This window comes from Xenopus laevis, chromosome 8L (genome assembly GCF_017654675.1).
Source record: "Xenopus laevis strain J_2021 chromosome 8L, Xenopus_laevis_v10.1, whole genome shotgun sequence".
Lineage (NCBI taxonomy): Eukaryota > Metazoa > Chordata > Amphibia > Anura > Pipidae > Xenopus > Xenopus laevis.
Window position 1 is genome coordinate 133469268 of NC_054385.1, and position 20336 is coordinate 133489603.

General features: G+C 44.2%; 1 protein-coding gene across 2 annotated transcripts in view; it reads right to left on the reverse strand.

Annotated features, from left to right (window-relative positions):
- The window catches only part of dennd4b.L (DENN/MADD domain containing 4B L homeolog), a 37902-nt gene that overhangs the window by 15324 nt on the left and 2242 nt on the right, over positions 1–20336 (reverse strand). The window contains exons 1-9 of one of the 2 annotated variants that reach the window (XM_041573818.1): positions 15210–15276; positions 14965–15055; positions 5511–5836; positions 5168–5420; positions 3382–3451; positions 3136–3305; positions 2757–2998; positions 2546–2612; positions 932–990 (exon numbers count right to left, since the gene is read on the reverse strand). In XM_041573818.1, the coding sequence (XP_041429752.1) occupies positions 932–990; positions 2546–2612; positions 2757–2998; positions 3136–3305; positions 3382–3451; positions 5168–5420; positions 5511–5806 (1157 nt within the window). In that variant the 5' untranslated portion in view covers positions 5807–5836; positions 14965–15055; positions 15210–15276. Of the gene's footprint in view, positions 1–931; positions 991–2545; positions 2613–2756; positions 2999–3135; positions 3306–3381; positions 3452–5167; positions 5421–5510; positions 5837–14964; positions 15056–15209; positions 15277–20336 lie in introns of those variants that run through there. The other variant, XM_018231714.2, reaches the window with a different exon arrangement.

Here is a 20336-nt window from a genome sequence, read left to right on the forward strand (position 1 = left end):
TAAAGGGACAACTCCCTTCCCTATTCAGTATTCTGTTTTCTTGGCCAGAACAACTCCCTTCCCCATTCTGCCTCTTTAACTGCCTTCCCTTTTATCATAAAAGAGTGGTTCACCTTTAAGTTAAGTTTTGGTTATAGAATGGCCAGTTTGCAATTATTTTTTTATAAATATAGTTTTTTAATTATTTGCCTTTTTCTTCTGACTCTTTCCAGCTTTCAAATGGGGGTCAACGACCACATATAAAAAATGCTCTGTAAGGCTACAAATGTATTGTTATTGCTACTTTTTATCACTGGTCATTCTGGTCAGGCCTCTCCTATTTATATTCCAGTCTTTTATTCAAATCAGTGCATGGTTACTAGGGAGTCACATGTCTGCTTGGGGCCATAGCAACCAGATGGCTGGAATTGCAAAATGGAGAGCTGCTGAATAAAAAAACAAAATAACTCAAAAACTGCAAATAATACAAAATGAAAACCAATTGTGAATTGTCTCAGAATATCCCTCTCTACATCACACTAACAGTTAACTCAAAGGTGAACAAACCTTTTAAGGGAGATATCCAAGCACATAACCCCAGCATGGTTCAATGCCCTGTAGGGAATGTGACTTCATATTGCCAGAGGAGAGAAGTCTTAATCAGGAGTGAAAACACGTTACTAAAGAATATATTTAGCATTAAATAATGTCATTTATGTATGCATTGTATAGAAGACGTGCTTTAGAGAAAATATGGCTATTTTACTTTTTAGGTGTGCAGGACCCATCCCAGACCCTGGAATAAGTAACACAGAAACCTTTGTTACCGGAGGCTTTTATGTTATCCAAATAAAATAGATCCAATTTCCCAATGTTTTAAATAAGAGAATCCCAAATGTGGCACTGAAATATGACAATGGCTTTATTTAGCTCATACCTGAATAGATCTCACCTGAGGGGCAAAGGAGAGGATACTGGCTGGCACAGCAAAACATTATCATATGGGGACATCTGAAACACAAGAGAGAAGACTGGTGGGAACAGAGTTCACCCGATGTTGATATCTAGAGAGAAAGTGGTTGGTTGGAACAGAGCTCACTCTGTATTGTTATCTAGAGAGAAGAGGGTTGGTTGGAACAGATCTCACCCTATGCTGATATCTAAAGAGAAGGTGGTTGGTTGGAACAGAGTTCACCCCTATGTTTATATCTAGAGAGAAGAAGGTTGGTTGGGACAGATCTCACCCTGTATTGTTATCTCGAGAGAAGGTTGTTGGTTGGAACAGAGCTCACTCTGTATTGTTATCTAGAGAGAAGATGGTTGGTTGGAACAGAGTTCACCCTATGTTGATATCTAGAGAGAAGAAGGTTGGTTGGAACAGAGTTCATCCTATGTTGATATCTAGAGAGAAGAAGGTTGGTTGGAACAGAGCTCATCCTATGTTGATATCTAGAGAGAAGAAGGTTGGTTGGAACAGAGCTCATCCTATGTTAATATCTAGAGAGAAGAAGGTTGGTTGGAACAGAGCTCATCCTATGTTGATATCTAGAGAGAAGAAGGTTGGTTGGAACAGAGCTCATCCTATGTTGATATCTAGAGAGAAGAAGGTTGGTTGGAACAGAGCTCATCCTATGTTGATATCTAGAGAGAAGAAGGTTGGTTGGAACAGAGCTCATCCTATGTTAATATCTAGAGAGAAGAAGGTTGGAACAGAGATCATCCTATGTTGATATCTAGAGAGAAGAAGGTTGGAACAGAGCTCATCCTATGTTGATATCTAGAGAGAAGAAGGCTGGTTGGAACAGAGTTCACCATATGTTGATATTTAAAGAGAAGACAGCTGGTTGCAACAGAGCTCATCCTACATGATATCTAGCAAGAAAGCAGCTGGTGGGAACAGAGATGCCACATGTGATATCTAGACAGAAGAAGGTTGGTGGGAACAGAGCTTACCCTAAGTAATATCTAAAATAAAGAAGTCTGTTGGGAATTGAGCTCACCCTGCATTATATCTAGAGAGAAGAAAGATTGTGGAAAAAGAGCTCGCCCTATGTGATAAATGGACAGAAGAATACTGGATGGAACAGATACATGATATGTAGAGAAAAAAAAACAGGTGGGAACAGAGTTTACCCTATATGATATCTAGAATGATGGAAGCACCGAGAAACAATGCTCACCCTATGCAAAATTTACAAACATATAAAGATGGCTGGGGGAACAGAGCTCACCCTTTAAAGAATTCATCCATTATAGAAGTCGTAGCATTGAAATAGAGCTCTCACTACAAAATATCTAAAAAAAATAAAGGATGATGGGAACAGAGCTTGGCTAATTTCAATTATAGCAAGGCCCATGCAGCCTCACACATTACCTATATAAAGTGCTGGGCTATAGCAGGTTATAGAACCCTCTCTGGTATTTTCCACAATATTCGAATTGCCCGTGCAGGCTTGGCTTCTCTTATGTCATATTCAGAAGAAAACAAGAGCAGTGGGAACAAAGTTAAACCCTATGAGATATTCAGTGTACCCAAAAACAAAAGCTTGACAAGCCTGTCACTCACCTGTACCAGAATGCGTGGCCGTTGAGGGGATGGGAAGGGGACATTGAACATGAAGTTGGAGAGGTGTCTAAAGTAAAAATAAACAAACACATTAGTAGGAGAATGGAGCACAGAGTTAGCGACATCCCCTCATATTATAATCCTATCATTCTATTCCTTTCTGTCTCTGCTTTATTACTAGCACCCTACTAGACCATGGTTGGGTGCTTACTTCTCAATGGGAAGAACATGGGGGCCTGAGATGGAGTATCGATAAATAAAGGTGAGGAACTTTTGGAAGACGTCAAAGAAAGGCCAGTGAGACAAGACACAAATGCTCTTCTTGGTCTGAACAGACTTGTTGGTCACAGGGCGTTTGTCCACCACACTCAGTAGCCCCAGGCATTGGTTCTGCTTCTCGGTCAGGCACTCCCGGGGGTATTGCTCATGGAACTGGATAGCAGCGCCGTATACCTGCAGCAGCGTGAGACATTAGCATTGGGTGTGCGTCAGGAAAGTATAAATACGTACTAACAGCACTGCAAGAGAATACAGTGGTACAGGAACCCATAATTATGTGAAAAAGGAAATGAGCGATGATCCCAACTCACCTTCTCTCCAGAAGCACCGGTCAGCACAAATGTGGAGAAGACAGGCATGTGATACTTAGTGTTGATAGGCCAACTCTCTATAGTGGCACCCATTGGCAGGCAGAAGATTGCCACCATCTCAGGCAAGGGAAATATTTCACTGTCAGTATCAGGGAATCGGCTGATCACCCCTGCGGTTAAGATGAGGATAATATAAATAGGGTACTGAGGGCCTAGGAGCTGACAGACAGACAGACAGACACTCACCTGCTTCATACACAAGGCTGTGAGTCTTTGCCGTGCCCTTCTTGTAACAAAGGAAGAGAGCTTGGCCAAACTGTGAATACAAAGCAAAGTGTCAGGAGCACAGCCAGCGGGTTTCAAGCAACACAGGGAGTCCAAGGAATCACAATGGAGAAAAGGGAAAGCAAGAAGCAACACAAGTAAAGGTGGCCATACACAGGCTGATAACAGCTGGCGACAGACCCAGTCAGCAGCTTATTGGCGTGTGTGGGGCCCACCGATGGGGCTTCCCCGATTGATATCTGGCCGAGAGTCCGACAGTCGGGCAGGGGTAAAAATCCTGTCGGATCGTGGACAATCTGTGCATTGATGAGGTCCTGCGACCCGACATCTGTATTCCTTTCATTATGATCCAATCATTGGGCCCTAGGGACCATGACCAGATAGCCCGGCACATTGGGGAGAGATCCGCTTGTTTGGAGATCACTATGGGGCAAATTTACCTCCCAAGTTGCGCCAGCGTTTGCTTCGCCGCAATTCGCCAGGCGTAGATTTGCCAGGGTTGCACAAATTCACGAAGATTCGAAGTTGCGCACAAGTTACCGATCATTTGCGAAGTTGCGCTAGCGATGTTACGATCAGGAGTTCGAAGTTACGCTAGTGATGGCAAATTTGCATACGGCGTGCAGTTAAAGTACAATGGCCGTATATGCAGCAGCAAACACATTACACTACACAAGGCCAGGGAACCTTAATAAATGTGTTCTAATGCCCTACACATGTGCCCACAGTATAGTTTAGGTGCCATATGTTATAAAATGTAGGAGGGAAGGAGGGTACCCTAAAAATTTTTTTGCTCTTTTTCAGTCTATCACCCTTAAAGGAGAAGGAAACCCCCTGGGCGCAAAACCCCTCCCCCTCCCCTGTATTGCCCCCCCTCCCTCCTCCCCCCTGGCCTACCTGTCCCCCTGGGCAAATGCCCCTAACTTGTTACTCACCCCTCTGCGCAGGTCCTGTCCACGGAGTTCACAGTCGCCATCTTCTCCCACGCGCGTCTTCTTCCTGCTTGACTGGCGTCTTCTGTCGCATGCGCAGTAGGAACATTTACCGGTACGGATCTACTGCGCATGCGCCGAATGTCACGAAGTTTTCCGATTTCACTTAGTTACATTCGGCACATGCGCAGTAGATCCGTACCGGTAAATGTTCCTACTGCGCATGCGCCAGAAGACGCCATTCAAAGCAGGAAGAAGACGCGCGTGGGAGAAGATGGCGACTGTGAACTCCATGGACAGGACCTGCGCAGAGGGGTGAGTAACAAGTTAGGGGCATTTGCCCAGGGGGACAGGTAGACCAGGGGGGAGGGGGAGGGGTTTTGCGCCCAGGGGGTTTCCTTCTCCTTTAAAAAAGTAAAAGACGCCAGCGTTTTTTGAAAAAATGTAAACTTTTTTTGAAGCAAGTCCTGTTCACTCTATTGCACTTGCCTGGACTGAGGTGGCGAAGTAAAGTCCGGCGCAAGAGCTAACGTTCACAAAAATCCGCAATTTAGTGAATTAGCATAATTACGTCCCTTCGCCACAGGGCAACTTCTCTTGGCGTAAGGGTGCGAAGTAGCACTAGAGTAAGTCCACTTCGCTAGCGAATTTATGCCAGCACCCGTCAGTAAATCGGTGAAGTGGCAAAATGACGTCACGCTGGGGAATTTTCGCTAGTGTTAGCCACTTCGCCCTTTAGTAAATTCGCCCCTATGTGTACGGCCACCTTTAGAGAAGAAGCCAGGAGGTGGCAGCAGGTATAGAGGATTCCTTACCATACTTGTATTGAGATTCCTCTCCACTCGGCAGAAAGTGTTGGGGGTGCTTTCTCCCTTGCTGGGGTTAATGATACAGATATCCATCACCCCCAGACTATTCAGCCCCATGGACTCAGAAGCACGTTTGAACATGAGAAAGGCTCGCTGGTTCCCAGGGCCCCCTGAGCTCAGGTTGGCAGAGTGACTGTATGGGGTGGTGTCGATGACCTGGAAACCTGCACGGAGAGGTTCTTTCCCCTCATAGTGGACTCTAAGGACAGGAGCCAATAGAAAGACATGTCACCATTACTGGAAAACTGACAATCATAATAATAGCAAGGCAAAGTAATCAGTCTCTTACCCAAACTCAGTGATGGGAGGCTTGTCTCTCCCCCTGCGGTAACACAGGTACATGTGCTGGTTGGTGAGTAAACCCGAGTTCAGATCAGCCGAGTGCCCCCCTGGTGTGGTCTCTATACAGGTGAATCCATGTGGTACCTCTTCCCCCTGAGCCTTCACAATGACTGCCACATCAATGACCAGTTCTGTAGAACGTATAGAGCGCTGGCGATTCTCTTCCTCCAACGGTCGAGACGCTGGAGTCAGCCCGGCCACTACAAAGTAATCCACCAGTTTGGGAGGTCCCTCTTCCATCATGGCACCTCAGGTTCACTTGCTCGTGGGTAACTTAAAGTGGCGGAGACACGGAGAAAGAGAAAAGAGAGAGACAGATATAATTGACTTATAGGAGAACTAAACCTCCTTGCTTATAAATAAAGTACCCCCTGTTGTAAAATAGGAGGATATCAGAAGTCGCCTTGGAGTTACATGACCTGTATAAAAACAATTAGCCTTTGGCCTTGTGGTTCTGTATGGTCAAGGTACTCCTCGGTAACTTATCCTTATAATTTACAAGAGGGAGTACTTTATTCACTATATACAGTCATATGAAAAAGTTTGGGAACCCCTCTTAATTCTTTGGAGTTTTGTTTATCATTGTCTGAGCTTTCAAAGTAGCAACTTCCTTTTAATACATAACTTGCTTTATGGAAACAGTAGTATTTCAGCAGTGACATCAAGTTTATTGGATTAACAGAAAATATACAATATGCATCATAACAAAATGAGACAGGTGCATAAATGTGGGCACCCCAACAGAGATATTCCATCAATACTTAGTTACAAATGTAACAGCCTCTAGACGCCTCCTATAGCCTTTGATGAGTGTCTGGATTGTGGATGTGGCTATTTGTGACCATTGGTCCATATAAAATCTCTCCAGTTCAGTTAAATTTGATGGCTGCTATCTGGGACCAGTCGCGGGATCGTATGAGTATCCCTAGAAGCCAACAGCGTCCTCTATTTAGTAAAGATTCGATTGCTTTTAAGGGATTGCTAGGCACTTCTGGTTTAATTGATGCTTGGAGAGAATATAATCCTGATGTTTTGCAATTTTCACATTATTCAGCCCCGCATAAAGTGTCCACTAGAATAGATCACGTTTTTCTTTCGGCTACTTTGGTCCCTTCTCTTCGTTCTGCTAAAATGCTTAATATTGGGTGGTCTGACCATTGTCCAGTCCTGATTACTCTATCTAGCATATTGGAAAAACCCAAGACTAGATTTTGGAGGCTCAATGAGTCCCTGTTGAGTTTCCCTGACGTGGTTACTTCGATACAAAAGTCCCTTACTGATTATTTTGCTGAAAATATAAATTCTGTCTCCTCCCCCATTTTGCTCTGGGAAGCTCATAAACCTGTTATTAGGGGTTGTTTTATCCAGATTGGCTCCAGACGTAAGAGGGATAGAGACTCTAAAATTAAGGTTCTGACAAGGGAATTGGATAAATTAATAGCTTCACAGATAGCGTCCCCATGGGAGAATCACATTCTGCAGATTAGGCAGTTACAAAAAGATCTGGATTTATTAATGACTACTCATGCTGAAAAGAAATTACGATGGGCTAAACATAAGATGTACTGTTGTCTCGATAAACCGGGTAGGATGTTAGCACGCAAGTTGAATGAACGCAATGTTCCCCAAACGATCCATAAAATTCGGACAACTTCTGGTCAGTTGACCGGGAACCCTTCTAAAACGGTTACTGAATTTGCCAACTTTTATCAGAAATTGTATTCTAAACCGAGTGATGTCCCTCTGGTTAATTATGACAAGTTTTTTCGGGATCTAGATCTCCCTAGATTAACAGAATTCCAGTCTCAACGGATGGACGAGGACATTACCCTAGAGGAAGTTCAATTTGCGATTAGAGATTTGGGGTCGGGGAAAGCTCCTGGCCTAGATGGGCTCTCCAACATTTATTACAAAAAATTTCTCCCTGAGGTCGGCCCTTACTTGACCAAAATGTTCAATGCCCTGAAAGTGGGAGGGTCGTTTCAAGCTGAGACCTTGAAGGCTCAGATATCTGCGATTCACAAGCCTGACTCCAATTTATCAGATTGTAAGAATTATAGGCCGATTTCAGTGTTAAATACGGATGTTAAACTGTTGGGGAAAATATTAGCTATTAGGATCAACTCCTTTCTACCTCAAATCATACACAGGGACCAAGTGGGGTTTGTTCCTGGGCGTCACGCCGGGGATGCTATTAGACGTTTGATCCTATTGACTCTGCATGCTAAATCTTCGGGGGTTAAATCAATGCTGCTTAAGTTGGATATTCGTAAAGCCTTTGATTCTATTCACTGGGACTATCTGTATTTTTCTCTGAGCAAATGGGGATTTGGTGACAAATTTAAAACTTGGATTCACTCGCTTTATCATGGCCCCTCCGCCTTGGTTAATATAATGGGGTTTCTGTCTGAACCCTTTATGATTTGTAGGGGGACCCGTCAAGGGTGCCCTCTTTCTCCCATTTTATTCAATTTAGCTATAGAGCCCCTAGCGGCCGCTATTAGGTCTGACTTAAATATTAAGGGGATTCCAGTTGGCGGAGCTCATCATAAGGTCTGCCTCTTTGCTGACGATTTATCACTTGTAATTTCACATCCGTTAACCTCTCTCCCTAATTTATTTAATCTCTTGGAGGCATTTAGTCGAATATCTGGCCTTCATCTTAACCATAACAAAACTGAGGCCCTTAATATCAATCTATCCCCGGAAGCAGTAAAGTTGTTACAACTGAACTTTGAATTTGCTTGGCAGCCCCACTTTATCTCCATATTGGGGGTTAAGTTAACTCGGGATTATGACTCCCTGTATAAATATAATTATCCCCCGGTTTATAAGTCTCTGTACGATTTGTTGGATAGATGGCACTGTTATCACATCTCGTGGATAGGGAGGATCCATTCCATTAAGATGACTATTTTGCCTAAGATCTTATACCTTTTTAGAACGCTCCCAATTCCAATTCCTTTAGCTGATATGTCCCGGTTTAACTCTAAAATCTTGCAGTTTGTTTGGGCGAGGAAACACCCTAGAATACGCCATTCTGTATTAACTTATCCTAGGGATAAAGGTGGTCTGGGCTTACCTAATTGGCACTATTATTATAAGGCAGCCCAGATCTCCCAAATCTTAGCTTTACACTCTGTTCATGATTGCCCTCATTGGGTTGCCTTGGAGAGTTCATATACCCTACCATATTCTCCGGCGGCATTGGTATGGTGTCCCCCTAAACAGCGACCATTAACGGGGAGTGTATGTCTGACTCACACCCTGAAAATTTGGGACTCGGTTAGTTTGAGAAATACTTTGCTAACAGCTTGCACGCCAGCTATGCCCTTTCTAGGGAACCCCCTCTTTCGCCCAGGGTTACAGCCTTCAGCTTTTCAATGGTGGACCTCTACTAATGTACGCTATTTGGGACAGTTATACACTGATACAGGACCATACTCCCCTCAACGCCTTATTGATAAATATTTCGTTCCTCCTTCAGAGTATTTCCGTATGCGACAACTATTACATTTTGCCCGGTCCCAATGGATCTCTGAAGGAGGGGTGAATACATCGCAGTCGTTTTTTGAACTATGGTGTTCCCGCAACCCTTTGAGTCGGAAAGTAATTTCCTTGCTGTATAGGAATTTTTATGACAAGGTCGTGCCGGATCAGTTGTCCTACGTACAATCGTGGCATAGAGATTTGACCTGTCAATTAGACGGTGACGAATGGGAGTCGATTTGGAGCAATGTCATGCGATCCTCTAAAAATGTTTCTTTGCTCGAGGCTAATTATAAAGTTTTATTCAGGTGGTACCTGGTTCCAGCCCGGATTGCTAAATTTGCCCCATCTGCTGACCCTAGATGTTTTCGTGAGTGTGGACAAGTGGGTTCTATGTTCCATATTTGGTGGGAATGCCCGAGTGTGCGTCGCTTTTGGATTCGAGTTTACACTATGACTCACTCTGTGTTCCAAGTTGTAATTCCTAGACATCCTAAAACGGCTTTATTGGGGCAAAAACCTGACCAACTCACTCGGTCCCAATTCCAACTTTTTACGGCCATTACTACTGCTGCTAAGAGCACTATTGCAAAAGCTTGGAAGACAGAAGTATTGTCCATTGAGATCGCTAAGCATAAGATTGACTGGATCATGTCTCAGGAAAAAATGACCAGTATCTTAAATGATTCCCATAGCAGATTTCTGAAAATTTGGGGTCCGTGGTTGGAATACAGGTACGGGCCTGGTTATCATCTGACATTGCTTAGTATTTGAATCAAATTTCCTAAACCGGTTGTTTGGGGCCCTTTGTGGGCCCATCTCTCTCTGGGTCCATTGGAGAATCTGTCATTTAGTTTGTTATTTGTTATTGAAATACACCTTGTGTTTTTACTATGCTTTCTCACGCAAGGCTGGTTATATTCTGTTAGCTACTGTGTTTGGTCTATTGGTACTGATGTGATTTTTTATATCCTATTACATATTATTTGTCTGTACCATGAGCCTTTCACTGCAGTATTCTTGATTTCATATCTGTGTAATGGCTGTCATTTCCATTTTTTACTGCTGTATGCTACCTATGTGTCTTTTGTTTTGTAAAACACAATAAAAATTATTGAAATAAAATTTGATGGCTGCCGAGCATGGACAGTCTGCTTCAACTCATCCCATAGATTTTCCATGATATTCAAGTCGGGGGGCTCCAGAATATTGTGCTTGTCCCTCTGCATAAATGTCTTTATAGATTTCCAAGTGTGATGCTTGAACATTATCCTGAAGAATTCATCCAGTTCCAGTTGAATTCATTCGATCCTGGACTTTAACAAGGGCCCCAGTAGCCCCTGAACTAGCCACACAGCCCCTGAACTAGCCACACAGCCCCACAGCATGATGGGACCTCCACCAAATATGACAGTAGGTAGCAGGTGTTTTTCTTGGAATGTCGTGTTCTTCTTCCGCCATGTAAAGCGCTTTTTGTTATGAGCAAATAACTCAATTTTTGTCTCCTCAGTCCAAAGCACTTTGTTCCAAAATGACAGTGACTTGTCTAAATGAGCTTTTACATACAACAAGCGAGTGTGTTTGTGTGAGTGCAGTGCTTCTTTCTCATCCCCCTGCCATAGAGATTTGTGCAAATTGTGCTGAATTGTAGAACGATGTACAGATACACCTGCATCTGCAGCAAGATCTTCTTGCAGGTCTTTGGAGATGATCTTTGGCTTGTCTGGAACATTCTCACAATCCTCCGCATATGTCGCTCCTGGATTTTTCTTGGCCTGTCAGACCTGGGTTTTACAGCAACTGTGCCTGTGGCCTTCCATTTCCTCATTCCATTTCTTTCAGTTGAGTCTGAGATAGCTTTTTGTAGCCTTCCCCTAAACCAGGGCTGTCCAACTGGCGGCCCGCGGGCCTTCCCCCTTTATATGGCCCTCCACATCAAAGTCTGCCTGCAGTATCTATTTACCATGTGTAAGATTTAAATGGTATCACTACAGAGATTGACTGGCCCCTGCATTGTTTAAACCTCAAATTCAGACTAATCCCCTGTATTGTTCACACCTGTGATCAGTGGCGTAACTAGATATTACTGGGCCCCACAGCAAATTATTTTTCAGGCCCCCAAAATGTTTAGAGGTTGACTTGTTTCTCCAATATTTATTGAAATTGTATATGAATTAGGGCCTCATGGGGCCCCTATACCTCCTGGGCCCCCCTGCAGCCGCAGGGTCTGCTTCCTCTATAGTTACGCCCCTGCCTGTGATCCCCTGTATTGTTCACACTTGTGACACCTCTATTGTTCACACCCTAAAGCCCCTGTACTGTTCTACCTGAGACCCCTCTATTGTTTATATCCTAAAGCCCCTGTACTGTTCTACCTGAGACCCCTCTATTGTTTATACCCTAAAGCCCCTGTACTGTTCTACCTGAGACCCCTCTATTGTTTATACCCTAAAGCCCCTGTACTGTTCTACCTGAGACCCCTCTATTGTTTATACCCTAAAGCCCCTTTACTGTTCTACCTGAGACCCCTCTATTGTTTCTATCCTAAAGCCCCTGTACTGTTCTACCTGAGACCCCTCTATTGTTTATACCCTAAAGCCCCTTTACTGTTCTACCTGAGACCCCTCTATTGTTTATATCCTAAAGCCCCTGTGCTGTTCTACCTGAGACCCCTCTATTGTTTATATCCTAAAGCCCCTGTACTGTTCTACATGAGACCCCTCTGTTTATATCCTAAAGCCCCTGTACTGTTCTACCTGAGACCCCTCTATTGTTTATATCCTAAAGCCAATGTACTGTTCTACATGAGACCCCTCTAATGTTTATATCCTAAAGCCCCTGTACTGTTCTACCTGAGACCCCTCTATTGTTTCTATCCTAAAGCCCCTGTACTGTTCTACCTGAGACCCCTCTATTGTTTCTATCCTAAAGCCCCTGTACTGTTCTACCTGAGACCCCTCTAGTGTTTATATCCTAAAGCCCCTGTACTGTTCTACCTGAGACCCCTCTATTGTTTATATCCTAAAGCCCCTGTACTGTTCTACCTGAGACCCCTCTATTGTTTATATCCTAAAGCCCATGTACTGTTCTACCTGAGACCCCTCTATTGTTTATATCCTAAAGCCCCTGTACTGTTCTACCTGAGACCCCTCTATTGTTTATATCCTAAAGCCCCTGTACTGTTCTACCTGAGACCCCTCTATTGTTTATATCCTAAAGCCCCTGTACTGTTCTACCTGAGACCCAGACTGAAACTGCCACATTGTTCACCTGTTCTCACTTTATACAAAATGCTAATGGGGCCCCAGCACTGTGTCACTGTATGTAGTACATATTAGACTGAGAGCTTTCCCTGTCTCCTGCTCTGTTCTGCCTTCCCTCCCTGTCTGTCTCATACTTTGCTATTTGTTCTGGGGGTTTGTTAGCAATTGGAAATTATTGTTAGTGGCCCCTAAGGTGTTTAATCCTATGCTGGGTACTGTATTATACACAGGGGAGGAGGAGGCATATGGATTTATGGGTATGTCTTAATATGACTTGACTTTTATCACATATGAGTGACATCCCTGCAGGACAGACACAAGGTAGTTTGGCACCTAGACAAGAGCTTCACTCAGTGCCCCCCTGCCCTGCATTACCATTTCCCTCCTTACCATGATGGTTTTTAAATAAAGAGAGAAAGAAAGTGTACAACATTTTTTCATTTATATTACTGCTCCCTATACCTGTACCAGCAAGCTCAGCAGCCCTCCATCATACAGCCCTCCAGCAGCCATCATATTGCCCCCAATCTTTACCTGTGTCAGCAGCAGCCAAAAATAAATCTGATCACATCATATTGCCCCCCAGTATTTATGTACCTGTGCCAGCGCCCAGCCCAGCAGCAACAGCAACATATGGCCCCAAATCTGTACGTGGCTGTGCCAGCAGGAGGCTTCACACTTTACAGTAATAGAAAGAAAGTCTTGAGTTCAGTGTAACTGTGCAAGTGTGAGAGCTGCGAGAGTCCCACCAAGCAGCCCCCCAGCTCTCTGCCTCTCTCTGTCCCCCAACATATCAGTGATGTCGTTGACTCGCACGTCTCGCTGCACACAAGGAGCTATTACTTGTTGGCAAGAGGGAGAAGATGAAGGAGATGGATTCCACCCAACTGGGTGACCATGATTACTGAAAAAAAATATTAAATAAACACTTGAAAACAACAAAAAAATGTAAAAAAAAAAAAGAAAAAATCCCCTTAAAAATGCGCCCCTCAATAATGGCGTCCTAGACAGCTGTCTACTCTGCCTACCCCTAGTTCCGGCCCTGATCCCTGCAGTGAGCACCAACCATTTGGTTTTTTGGTGTGCTATTAATATGGACATGGTCTTGCGGTAACATGGGTGTGGTTTAACGTGGGTGTGGTCTAAAAACAGGGAGTGGCTAACACTTTCTTCCGTTACTGGCCCTCCACCATGTAGATTAGAAAAATTCCGGCCCTCGGTACCATAGAAGTTGGACAGCACTGCCCTAAACCATGATATTGAACAGTCTGAGTCAAACAGAAGCACAACTTGCAATTGGTCACCTTAAATACATTTTCTCATTATTGGAAACACCTGCCTATGAAGTTCAAGGCTTAACAAACTAATCCAACCAATTTGGTGTTGCCAGTAATCAGTATTGAGCAGTTACATGCATCAAATTAGCAAAATTACAAGGGTACCCACATTTTTGCACAACCAGTTTTTCACATGTGGTTTAATTTTAGACAACTGAATACTGCTTCACTAAAAATCTTTGTTCAGAAAACCCTCCAGTACTCAGATGTTCCTGGGAAATGAAAGACATACCACTGTTATCTTTTTTGTTGAAAGTGGAATAAATTATTATGCAGGCTGAGAGGAGTTCCCAAATTTTTTCATATGACTGTATTTGTTAGGGATGCACAGAATCCAGGATTTGGCCTTTTTCAGCAAGATTCGGATTCTGCGAATCCTTGTGCTTGGCCTAACCGAATCCAAATCCTAATTTGCATATGTAAATTAGGGGCAGGAAGGGAATTCAAGTGATTTTTCGTCACAAAACAAGGAAGTTAAAAAAAAAAAAAAGATTCCCCACTTTTTCCTTTCCTGCCCCTAATTTGCATATGCACATTTGGATTCAGATTAGGGGGTATATTTATCAGAGTGTTAGAGATGATTCAGGAAAGATTCAGCCGAATACCGAACATTGGGGTATATTTATCAAAGAGTGAAGTAAGAGATCCCCACAAGCCTCTAGAGTGAAATTCCGCCACTCTCCATTCATTTCTATGGGATTTTGAAAGGATGAAGTTTCACTTTCACCCTTAAATACGCCTTTAAAAAACTCATAGAAATGAATGGAGAGTGGCGGAATTTCACTCTAGAGGACTGTGGAGATCTCTAACTTCACTCTTTGATAAATATACCCCAATGTTCGGTATTCGGCTGAATCTTTCCTGAAGGATTTGGGGATCTGGCTATCGGTGCATCCCTAATATTTGTAAGGAGTAATGGGGAGTTCTCTGCACAGTACCTGCTCTATGGGGGGGAATTCACAAAAGTGGAGATAGGGGTTTGTGAATTTGGAGTGGAGTCCGACATTTTTATCTCCACTTTTATTTTGTCTCAATATCACCACTTTTGTGAGTTTCCCCCTATGTGTCTCTAATGTTTTTGAGAAACAAAGTAAGTCTGCTAATCATCTGTTTCAGAGAGAGTATAGGAAAGCCAGCCAGTCAAGAGCAATCACGTTTACAAATAGCTATAAAACCAGTGAAAATGTCTCAATAATGTTTTCCAGGAAGTTGCTTATAATCACATTTTCTTTCATTGCGCAAATACATTTTTTTGGGTGGAGGGGAAGTCCCCTTTAAATTAGCAGAAGCGGATATTGGCAATGCAACTCACCGAATGAGAGCCCCCCGGAGTCGGAGTTCTTCAGCACCCTCTTGTCTCCGGCGGCAGTGGTGTGTCCATTTTGGGGAGGATAGTGGGTGTCCTGTGGAGAAAGCATAAGGCTGGTTACATGAGTGATGAACAGGAGGGGCTGGCAAATCACAGGGCAACAATGGGAGATGCTGATAGGAGGGCACAGGTGATAGGACAGTGGAAATGGCACAGAATGGGCTAAATGCCAGCGCGGGGGGATGTACCAGCCTATGAGATGCTACACAGCAGACTCAGCTCAGCAGCCTGGGAAAGAATGAGAGTGAAAGCTGTGCTGGGAAGGACAAACAGGAAGCGATGCACAACCCAAACCTTCAGCTGAAAGTGCATTGACTTCCTGTAACGTGCGACACACTGACCCCTTCCCCCTCGTGCACCAAACCACTCGCAATGGAAATCCCCACAACTCACTCACTGCTGGGCCAACGTCAGCCTCTCGCAACTCCCGGCACTCCCCGCGCATCGACACAAACACAATGGGCTGCATTATATCACGCAAAGGGTTAAACTAAACTGATGATGATGATGATGACTGTATGTGGGTCATTTCCCCTTTACATATCATGCAGGTGCCCGGCAGTAACCTCAGTCGTATCCAGTTCTGCAGGGGAAAGAGACTCGCCCTTTTACACATGGGAAACAGAGACACCGAATCCGCCAGAAATACAAGGGAGCCCCAAAATATGCGGGTTCCTTAAAGATATTACAACTAACTTGTCTCTTGTTATTAGCCAATAAGATCTGGCAAGGCCGCAGGGAATATAGACCTTCTCTAAGCCCAGGGTGGTCAGAAAGGGGAACTATCACGAAAATGAAAATTTTATATAATCTAAATCATACTGAAACTTTCTAAATACAAACCATTAAATATTCTGCATTGTTTCTGAAATAATCAAGTTTATGTTCACTATTCCTCTCTCAACATCTGTTTCTCTTCATTCTGTCTTCATGCAGCAGTTGGGTGTCAGATAATCACTGACAGTTAGATCCAATATATCTTATAGGGGGGCTCCTTTCCTAGCAGATGTATTAGAGCTCACTCAAATAACTGATTCCAGTACAAACAAAATCTAACGAAATAACTGCCTTTTGCACAAATTCTGCATGTAGAGAGACATGATGTCTGGTGAGTTTAATAGAGTGAGCTCTAATACATCTTCTAGGCAAAAGGAGCCCCCCTATAAGATATATTGGATCTAACTGTCAGTGAATATCTGACACCCAACTGCTGAATGAAGACAGAATGAAGAGAAACAGATGCTGAGAGAGGAATAGTGAACATAAACGTGATTATTTCAGAAATGGTACGGAATTGTTTTATTGATTGTATTTAGAATGTTTCTTATTTCAATATGCTGAAGCTCATATTAAATTTTAATTTCCGCGATAGTTCCCCTTTAATGAGGCTGAATGTAACATCTGTTACCCAATCGAGGATGTGTGCAGCATTATTCCAGTAACAGAGCAGCCTGTGTGTGCCAGCCTCCAGCACCCTTACACTGTGCCATTCACTCCCACTGGGCCCCCTTATTCCTATCCTGCTCCAAATTAGAACCCTCCAAGCTGGTAAACATGACAGCTAGTAGTCTTAGGGTAGAGAAAGGGTTAAAGGCTGCCCAACAAACAGACAGGGGTGAATGGACGAGTGGCTGATGGAGAGACTCTGAGACGAGAGATTAGGAAACTGGGCTCGGTCCAATATATTCCACCTGATAATGTGCACTCCATTTAAGCAGTATATATCCATATACTCACGGAATGAGGAGATACTGTGCATATAAACACAAGGTACCCGGCTCAGTCAGTCTACAGGGCAGCCTTGAATGAATGAGGCTCATGTTTACTAGCACCTGTTACGGACTGGGCTACCAAGGAAGCCCTTAAAAATAGCTCAGGGCTATAAATACGGCTCCTCGATGCACATGGGTCTGTAAATACACGCCGGCCGGGGCAGAACCCCCCCAAATGAGTGGCCAGAGAAAAGGAATTCAGACAAGGGACACTGGCCCCAATCAGGGACAAGGCTCAGTGGCTGTTAATAAGAAATACTCAATGGTCCAACAAGAAGAGTTGAGTAAGGAACATCAGACATGGATAGTGTGCTAAGAGGGGGCCAGGTTTCTCTGTCCCAGCGATTCCCAAACAGTGGCTTGGGAGCAAAATGTTGCTCAACCCCTTTGTCTTCAAAGCAGGTGCTTATTTTTGATTCCAGGCTTGGAGCCAAGTTGTAGTTGCATAAAATCCAGTTCAACTGCCAAACAGAATATCCTGTAGCCTGCCAGTTCACATAGGGGCTACCAATAGCCAATCACATCCATATTAGTTCCTCCTAAAGGTGGCCATAGACATAGAGATCCGCTGGATTGGCAATGTCGTCAAATGAGTTGATCTCTCCCTGATACACCCACATTGAAGTGGGCGATAACAGGCTGATCCGATCGTGGGCCCTAGGGTCCAAATATCGGATCAAAATGGATCTGATACGGGCGGTCAGATCACAGAACCACTTATACGCATAGATACGGCCGCAATCAGATGGAATTTTTTAACCTGTCCGATCGAGATCTAGCCGACTTTCAGCCAGATATCAATTGGAGAAGCCCATCGGATGGCCCCACACATAAGCCAGTAAGCTGCTGTCGGCAGCTTTTATCGGCCTGTGTATGGGGGCCTTAAGGACAAGTTTCATGCTAGTGTTGTGGCACATGGGTAGAAAAGTTTGGGGTTCTCTGCTCTATCCCTTGTAAACAAGGAGCATGGGTGTTAGGAAACAAGGACCAAATTGCGGAGAACAGGACCATGCTGAACCTCTATTTACTAACAGCCACTTAGTCACAGGCATGTGGGGAAAACACTGGGGTGGCCCAGCTCTGGACCCGATTGACTCAGCTCTGCACAGCTAGAAGAGTATTTCTATAGGCGGTGGCATAGGAGCAGGGAGTCTGCCAACTGAATGCTTTCCAACAGAGAGAAGAAGATACTGTTTGGTGCCCAAAGAGGTGCCCAACACTGGCTTATCCTTCACGGGTACTGACTAGGGATGCACAGAATCCACTATTTTGGATACGGCTGAAGAGTCGGCCGATTACAGAACCAAATCCGAATCCTAGATGGGAAGGGGAAAACAGTTTTTACTTCCTTGTTTTGTGACAAAAAGTCACACGATTTCCATCCCCGCCCCTTCAGATTCGGTTTGGCCAAATCCAAATCCTGCTGAAAAAGGCTGAATCCTGGCCGAATCCCAAACCGAATCCTGGATTCGTTGCATCCTTAGTACTGACTGCATGTTTGCTTCAGAGGCTCAAATATTGTTAATCCTTGCCGGTAGTCGGGCAGGCAGCCATTCAGGGTGAAATAGGGCAAATGTTTATTTTGAAGGGGTTGTTCACCTTCCAACACTATTTTCAGTTCAGTTGGTTTCAGATAGATCACCAGAAATAAAGACTTTTTCCAATGACTTTCTATTTTCTTTGTGTCACCGTTTTTATAATATTGAAGTGTAAAGTTTTATTTTTCACCTTCTAAAGCAGCTCTGGGAGGGGGGTCACCGATAGGGTTGCCACCTTTTCTGAAAAAGATTACCGGCTGGTGGGGGCGGTCTGTAAAGCAAAAGGGGGCGGGGCAACACCGCACAATGTCCTGAAGACTGAAAAAAAGTTAGGTTCTGAGCGAATTGGGGGACGGGCCAAGGGCTTTTTTTTAAGGGTATTACAAATTACTGGCAACAATATAGTACCGGCCCTGGCAGGTGTTTTAACCAGCTAAACCGGTAAAATACCATCTGGGTGGCAACCCTAGTTGCAGACTAGAGTCCTGCAGCGGGTCGGGTACCCGCAAAAACCTGCGGTACCCTGCGGGTTGCGTTTAGAAGTTCCAGGTGCGGGTATACCCGCGGTTCAGCGGTTCTGCGGGTTTGCGGGTTGCAGGTCGGGCAGCGGGTCTTCTCAATATCGATATTCACTCCTTTTTTCTGGTCACGTCTACTTCCGATGGTGTCACTTCCGGTTTACAGTGAGAACACTTCCTGATTCTTGATGGTCAGCGGGTCCGGGTTGCGGATAAGGTACTTGCGGGTAGGGTCGGGTAGCGGGTCCAAGCGGGTAAGAATGCGGGTTGCGGATTGCAGGTTGCGGGTCCCAAAAAATGGACCCGCGCAGGACTGTATCGCAGACCTTGTAAACTGTTCTAAATTGATACATTTAGTTGATACATTTGTTATCTTTGTCCCTGCTGAGCACAATCCCATTACAGGCAGCTGTTAGAATTGATACAATAGTTACTGATACTCCAGAGATGAGAAACGGATCAACTCAATGTTGTAAAATTGTAACAGTTTAGAGTCTCCTGCTCAGAACCAATTTCTACGAACCGGTCCCTAACCACAACCCGCATATTTACCCACTTTGATCCTCAACCTGACCCGCCGACCACCATCAAACAGGAAGTGACGGTGCTGCAAACCGGAAGTGACGTCATCAAAAGTGGGCGGGACAGAAACAAGTTTTGTAAAAGGAGTAAAATATAGACAATATAAGAAATTTGGATGAGACCCGCAACTCGACCCGCAGACCCACGGGTATACCCGCACCTAAAAATTCTCCCCTCATTCCACAGGGCGCCCACCTTTTTTTAGCGGGTAACCCATGGGTGCCCGACCCACTGCAGGACTCTAACCTGAATTACTGAGCTGCCAGACTGAAACACTAAACTTTAAACTTAGATTTTGAAAAACGGTAAAAAATAGAAAGTAATTGAAAAAAGTCTATTTCTGGGGAACAATCTGAAAACAATTGAAATGAACAAATACAAAGTTTTTGAGTACAAGACCCTCTTGTTCCCATAGACACAAGCTCACAGTCGGCCCTTATTTACTCACACTGTTATTGAGGGGTAGTCCAATCCCATCCCCAAATATTCCTCCAAAGAGCCCTGTTGTTGTATAACACTGCCCAGCGGGTTAGTAAATTAGCGGGAGGCAGAGCAACCATGCACATAATTAAAGAGCTCGCTCATCTCCTAATTACAGGATAGGACTTCTCCCAAATATGCCCAGGGGCCGAGTGCTGGGAAAAGAACCCTATTGGCTGAAATACTATGTGTGCAACTGAAATTCTTAACTGGTTGTTAGGCACATCTGTCCCTAGCAACAAGGCAGACTGGAAGAAAGAATAAAATAAAATCACCCATGAACAATCTAGTTTAGTTTCTGGGTGTCTCTGTCCCCAAGAGTCACCTGATCTGCATGGAGTCAGAAACCTTACAAGTAATAAGTATAATGAAATATCTGATAATTGAATAGACAAAGTGTAGAGCCCGGGGCAATAGAGGGGACA